This window comes from Oryx dammah, unplaced genomic scaffold, assembly GCF_014754425.2.
Source record: "Oryx dammah isolate SB20612 unplaced genomic scaffold, SCBI_Odam_1.1 HiC_scaffold_19, whole genome shotgun sequence".
Classification (NCBI taxonomy): domain Eukaryota; kingdom Metazoa; phylum Chordata; class Mammalia; order Artiodactyla; family Bovidae; genus Oryx; species Oryx dammah.
The window spans coordinates 32,053,101-32,058,870 of record NW_024070203.1 but is presented as its reverse complement, the minus strand read 5'-3'; the positions used below and the strand labels follow the sequence as shown (position 1 = coordinate 32,058,870).

General features: G+C 48.6%; 1 protein-coding gene across 1 annotated transcript; it reads left to right on the top strand.

Annotated features, from left to right (window-relative positions):
- Positions 1-1,857: 1,857 nt before the first annotated feature.
- On the top strand, positions 1,858-5,460 carry SNAI2 (snail family transcriptional repressor 2). Its single transcript, XM_040261187.1, has 3 exons — positions 1,858-2,035; positions 2,722-3,267; positions 4,194-5,460. The coding sequence occupies exons 1-3, from the start codon at positions 1,957-1,959 to the stop codon at positions 4,373-4,375; spliced, it is 807 nt and encodes a 268-aa protein (XP_040117121.1). The 5' UTR covers positions 1,858-1,956; the 3' UTR covers positions 4,376-5,460.
- Positions 5,461-5,770: the final 310 nt, after the last annotated feature.

Genomic DNA, 5,770 nt, shown 5'->3' with positions numbered 1-5,770 from the left:
CTCAACTCTTAGAGCAGACTGTTCACATACACACTTGAGCAGGTCATCCTGTGCCGTAATTATCGACCAACAAACAAACACCAGAATGCCTCCAGCCCCCTCACTGTGCTGAGCAGACTCTGGGTGGAGCTGAAGGAGGAAGTCAGCGCATTGGCATCTGGGTTTTCTCAAGGGGGTCGCGTCCATGAGAAAGTGCCTCCTGCAGGAAGCGGGCTGGGAAGGATGAGGAGAGCTCCTGTCCCAATAAACCAGCCAATCTGAAATGAAAGTGCTAGTCGCTCAGTCGAGTCCAACTCTTTGAAACCCACCCCATGGATTGTAGCCTGCCAGGCTCCTCTGTGCATGGAATTCTCCAGGCAAGAATACTGGAGTGAGTAGCCACTCCCTCACAAAACAGAAGTTCGCAAAGTTGCTCTGTCTGGGTTATCCTGCAGTTCAGGGTTTGTGGAGGACTCTGGTGCATATTCATATTTTCCTGGCACCCATGAAAACTGCTTCTTTCAACATAAATGTTCATCTAAATTCCTTTCTCTGGTGTTTGAACCAGTGACTGTTGGGAGGAAGGTAAAGGGATCCTGCACAATAGCGGAGGCAGCTGGGGCCCCGCCCTCCGTGCCGCCTCACCGCAAGATTAAGAAGTTATGTGCCAGACATGCGCCTTCCTCTTGCAAGTCTTGACTTCAACTGTTATTTTTCCACTTGTTTTTTTTTTCTCCCAGCACCTGTTCGAATCAAGGGTAGGGTGGTCTGATTGCAAATTTGTTCTTTCCTTAATCTTTAAGCAAGAGGTGGAAAGGAGAAGAGATGCTTGAAAACATGGTTGAAATGTCATTTTTACAACCAGCCACGTTAGTGTATTTTTAGACTCAATACCGTACACAAAATCAAGGTGTTTTTGCTGGTTACCTGGGTAGTTTAGAACCTTAACCAAGCGCTACAGAGGAGGCACCCTTTCCTTAAAAACGCCACACAGGAGAGTGGCAGAGAGATGATGCAGTGACTTTATACTGACAAAAACAGCACCACAGAAAGCAAATAAATGTTTGAAACTATTGTCCCTAACGGCCCATTCAGGCTTTTTTCCATTAAAAAAAAAAAAAAAAAAACGAGTGATGCATGAAAAGATAGAAGCGCTTCTCAGAGGCCTCTGGGAAAGGGTTCCAGATTCCCACGACAGGGACCTTAGTTCATCCTTCCCTCTCATCCTGGGGGGCCCGCTTCTCCCTGGACGTGGGTCCTTCGGGGGCCACAAAGCGCTTCTTTCAAGCCCCAAAATTAACAAGTGACACGACCGCTTTATTTCCCGAGGAAGCGCCCCCCCACCCCCACTCCCAGCCGCCAGGACACGAAGCGCATCCCCAAGCGCGCGAAGCGGGCGGGTCTCGACCCGGGCTTGCCCCCTTGCAGGCCCGCGGCTCACTCACTGGGGCTTTGTCCTCGCCGCTACCTTCCTTTTTCAAAAGCCAGGAGAGAATTGCTCCGTCCCTGTGCGCGCCAAAGCTCTCCAAAGCCGCGAGGCTCCGGGAGCCCAGAGCCCAGCCTTCCCAGCCGGCGCGGAGCCCGCACCTGAAAGCCAGGCCGGGCCGGCGGACCTAGCGCGCCCGGAGCAAGGACGCCCGGCTCTGCGCTCAGGAAGGAAAACGACCTCTCCCGAAAAGACTGAAGCACTTTTTTCCTCTCCACTGAAAGCCCGGGGCACAGCCCATTTTGAACCAGAATAATTTAGTCTGACAACAGATTCCTCCTCTGCTCACAGCTGGCCCAGAGGGAGGAGCTGAAATCTGAACCTCTCGGCTGTGATTGGACCCTTCTCGCGAAAGAGAGGAAAAAAAGGCCTCCCCGCCGCCACCGCGGGCTCAGTCCGCGAGGAGCCCGCGACCTGGCGGCGCCGCGCGCGCACCTGCGGGGCAGAGATGCTGTAGGACCGCGCGCCCCGCGCCCCGCGCCGCCGCCAGGATGCCGCGCTCCTTCCTGGTCAAGAAGCATTTCAACGCCTCCAAGAAGCCCAACTACAGCGAGCTGGACACACACACAGGTAAGGGGGAGGTGCAGATGTCCGCATCTCAGTCTGTAAATAGGTAACGACAGGGGTGTGCCGCCGCTCGACTTTGATACGAAAGAGCTGGACACCCAGGCTGTCTGCTCCCGAAAGAGCGGTCCTTCCTCAGATCGTTCGGGCTCGGGTTTAATTCAAAACTTCCACACTCTGAGCTGGCGAGGAGATCTTCCCTGGGCTCTTGCGACGTCACGTTCCGCAGCGTGTACATACTTGCATAATGAGGACGTGGAGGCTGGGTGAGGCAGTGCGTGAACGTTGAATTATTGCCTTTTTCATGTAATAAGGCTCCTTTTCTCCAGAAAGCGGCTTGATTTACGCCAATCCTTGTACTTACCGGCGTGAGCCAAAGCAAGTACCCCACGCATAAGATGGAAGAGAACTTTTCTGTATCTTTAGAAAGTGGGTAGGTTTCCCCCTGCGCTCGCTGGTCGGGCAGCCCCCCACACTCGCTCGTGTGCGGGGCCGGGGGTGGGGGTGGTGGTGCACAAATGAGCCTTAAGCGCAGTGACCCCGAGCAGCAGCGGCGGAAAACTAATGTCCTCCCAGCGCCTGCCTGCTCCTGGGGAGTCTGTCTCCTCGTTCCCTGAGCAGGCAGCCTGGCTCTTCACTGCGCTTTCATGGTGCCCTCTGTCTCACGCCCCGCTCCTCTCCTCTCTCCGCAGTGATTATCTCCCCGTGTCTCTACGAGGGCTACCCCGTGCCTGTCATCCCGCAGCCGGAGGTCCTCAGATCGGGAGCCTACAGCCCGATCGCCGTGTGGACCACCGCCTCTCCCTTCCACGCCCCGCTGCCCGCCGGCCTCTCCCCTCTGTCCGGATACCCCGCATCCTTGGGGCGCGTGAGTCCCCCTCCTCCGTCCGACACCTCATCCAAGGACCACAGCGGCTCCGAGAGCCCCATTAGCGACGAAGAAGAAAGGCTACAGTCCAAGCTTTCAGACTCCCACGCCATCGAAGCTGAAAAGTTTCAGTGCAATTTATGCAATAAAACCTATTCGACCTTCTCAGGGCTGGGCAAACACAGGCAGCTGCACTGTGACGCCCAGTCCAGGAAATCCTTCAGCTGTAAGTACTGTGACAAGGAATACGTGAGCCTGGGCGCCCTCAAGATGCACATTCGGACGCACACCTTACCTTGTGTCTGCAAGATCTGCGGCAAGGCGTTCTCCAGACCCTGGTTACTGCAAGGACACATCAGAACTCACACTGGTAAGAGAAACACATAGTCAGGGTGTCGCCGTCCAGCAGAAGGAAGCTCTGGGCTGGCTGTCCGATTTGCCTTAAGTGGTGACACAGTACTTTTGATGATGGATGTTCAGTTTTAGCTACTTCCTGACGACTCAAAAAGTCGTCAAAGCACAAAGGGCTCCACTGCTTGCTCACAGCCTCTGCTCCCGAGACTGCAAACAGCATTTAGACTTTGGAAAGCTAGATTCAGGAGGTTTGGTCTCAAAGATCAGTTAGCAAATCAGGAGAGATGTGCTTGGACGTGTGTTCTGTGAAATGTCTCCCAATGATTAGCAAATACAGATGTTGTTCTCCCAATCAATTGATTAGGCAGAAAGACGGATGAAGTTTTTGGTTCTTGGTTTTTGTTAGCTACATTCTTGCTGTGCTGTCTCTCACCCACAGCAAGTTGGATAGTGAGAGCTGAATTTGCTTTCCGTTGTTTGCTTTTGTTTTGTTTTTGCTTTTGAGTTTTCTATTCCTAGCACAAAATCACCCTGCCAGGAGCAGGGGCACTCACCCAGGCTTAGTCATAATACAGAAGGAGGGAAAAGGGGAAATGTTGGGAAACCTGGGGAGGAGCTGGCCGTTAGCTGCACCTGCCGAAGAAGAGAGCTTGAACAATCCAAGTCCTAGGACGACAGAAATTATTTCTCTAGGACTGGCAGCAGCAATTATATATATTTTTAATTTTTTAAATTTGATTTTTTTTTTAAGTGCAACTTTCACATTTGTCTTAAAGGGCCAGACATTGAAACAAATATTGATAAAGGGGGATTTGAATCAAGTTTTGCTCCTTCTCATGCTTTTGGCAAAGTGTGAAGATTGCTGTAAGCCTCTTCTGGATTTGCATTTCCTCTGAAAACACTGACCATCTTTCTTTCTCCCCACCCTGCCCCACCCCCCAGGGGAGAAGCCTTTTTCCTGCTCTCACTGCAGCAGGGCCTTCGCAGACAGGTCCAATCTGAGGGCTCACCTGCAGACGCACTCGGACGTCAAGAAATACCAGTGCAAGAGTTGCTCCAAAACCTTCTCGCGGATGTCCCTCCTGCACAAGCACGAGGAGTCTGGCTGCTGTGCGGCGCACTAGTGACACAGCCCCTGTTTACTCGGGCAGACGCTTTTCTAGTTCACTTGTCACGCATTTTACTTGTCACTCCACCTCTGAGCGACAAGTAAAAGCCCTAAGGCATTTTGTCTTGTGCTGACAAACCCGAATAATATGTATAGACACACACACACACACACACACACACACACACACACAGCTGCCAGGGCAGGGGATTCCATGTGCATCAGATTAATCCTTTCCATGTGAAGTTTAAAATGACCGTATATTTACTGACCGTTAGATGGAGAGGATAAAAGACAAGAATCTTGCTCTTCTGAGATGAAGCAAAAAAGCACATTGCATCTTTCCTTACTAAGAAAGAATGCAAAGATTTACTTTGCTGCCAAAGCATTTCAACTGAAAAGAACAGTGTTGCCTTGTACGGGATTTGTAATAGATTTTCCTATAGGACAAGAATCTGCCAGACACTATCTCAGGTGCCTTATAAAGTATTCCAAGTTCACTTTGTTACATGTGTCATGTCTGGTCACCATCCTTAAACTGAAGCCTGCTTTGTTACCTGTCGTACTTTAAACTTTGTTTTTGAGGGAGAGAGGGAGAAGGAAAGAGAGAAAGAACAAGAAGGAAAAACACAAGAGAATGTATTAAAAGTGATTTTTTCTTCTTTTTTGGCCAATAAATAGTATGTGCCTTCAGGAGTCGGGAAAGACTATTTTGAACATTCCTGGTGCATGCTCCATGTCTTATGTTTTAAAAGATTTTTAATGATTTTCTAAAATCAACTAAAGATGGGAATAAGTGCAACAAAGGATTTTTAGAAACTCTGTGATGTACTTAAACAACTTTAAATGCATACAACAAATGCAATCCACAACTGCACCCCTTCTAGCTGTCTTTTTAGTTAACTGTATAGTTGATGAGTCCATGTAAATTTGTGTTTATTTTTATATGATTGAATGAGTTTTGTATGAAAGTGAAAAGTTGTCTATAGCCAATGCCTATAAACAACCTGAAGACTTGTGAAATTTACATTTCTTTTTTAAAAAAAAAAAAACAGTTTTCAAGGTTCTTTTTTACAATAAACATTTTTGATTTAAAACCTATCGTTTGTATGCTCTCAGAAACTTTACTTACTTCATGATTAGTTCAAACAACTATATGAAGAGCTGCTTCTTTTGTTAATAAGAGATAAAGTGAATGGTGTTCATTATGAATATCAACTGTTAGTTTATGTGTTCGATTATAGCAAAGCCAGTAATTTTTTTTTACTCTTAAGATAATACTGTTACATTCAGAAAGACAGCATCTCACTGGGAGTTTGTTAGCATGCCTCTTTAACAAAAATCACACTTTCTGAGTGCTAAGAATATTCACCTTATTGATAGTCAAGAATATCTTTCAAAACTTTTTCTG

What these genes read in the sequence shown, in the direction of transcription:
- SNAI2 (XM_040261187.1), top strand. Translation starts at nt 1,957, where the DNA reads ATGCCGCGCTCCTTCCTGGTCAAGAAGCATTTCAACGCCTCCAAGAAG. An exon ending in CGAGCTGGACACACACACAG is followed by an intron (nt 2,036 to 2,721) that starts GTAAGGGGGAGG and finishes CTCTCTCCGCAG; the next exon opens with TGATTATCTCCCCGTGTCTC. An exon ending in ACACATCAGAACTCACACTG is followed by an intron (nt 3,268 to 4,193) that starts GTAAGAGAAACA and finishes CCCACCCCCCAG; the next exon opens with GGGAGAAGCCTTTTTCCTGC.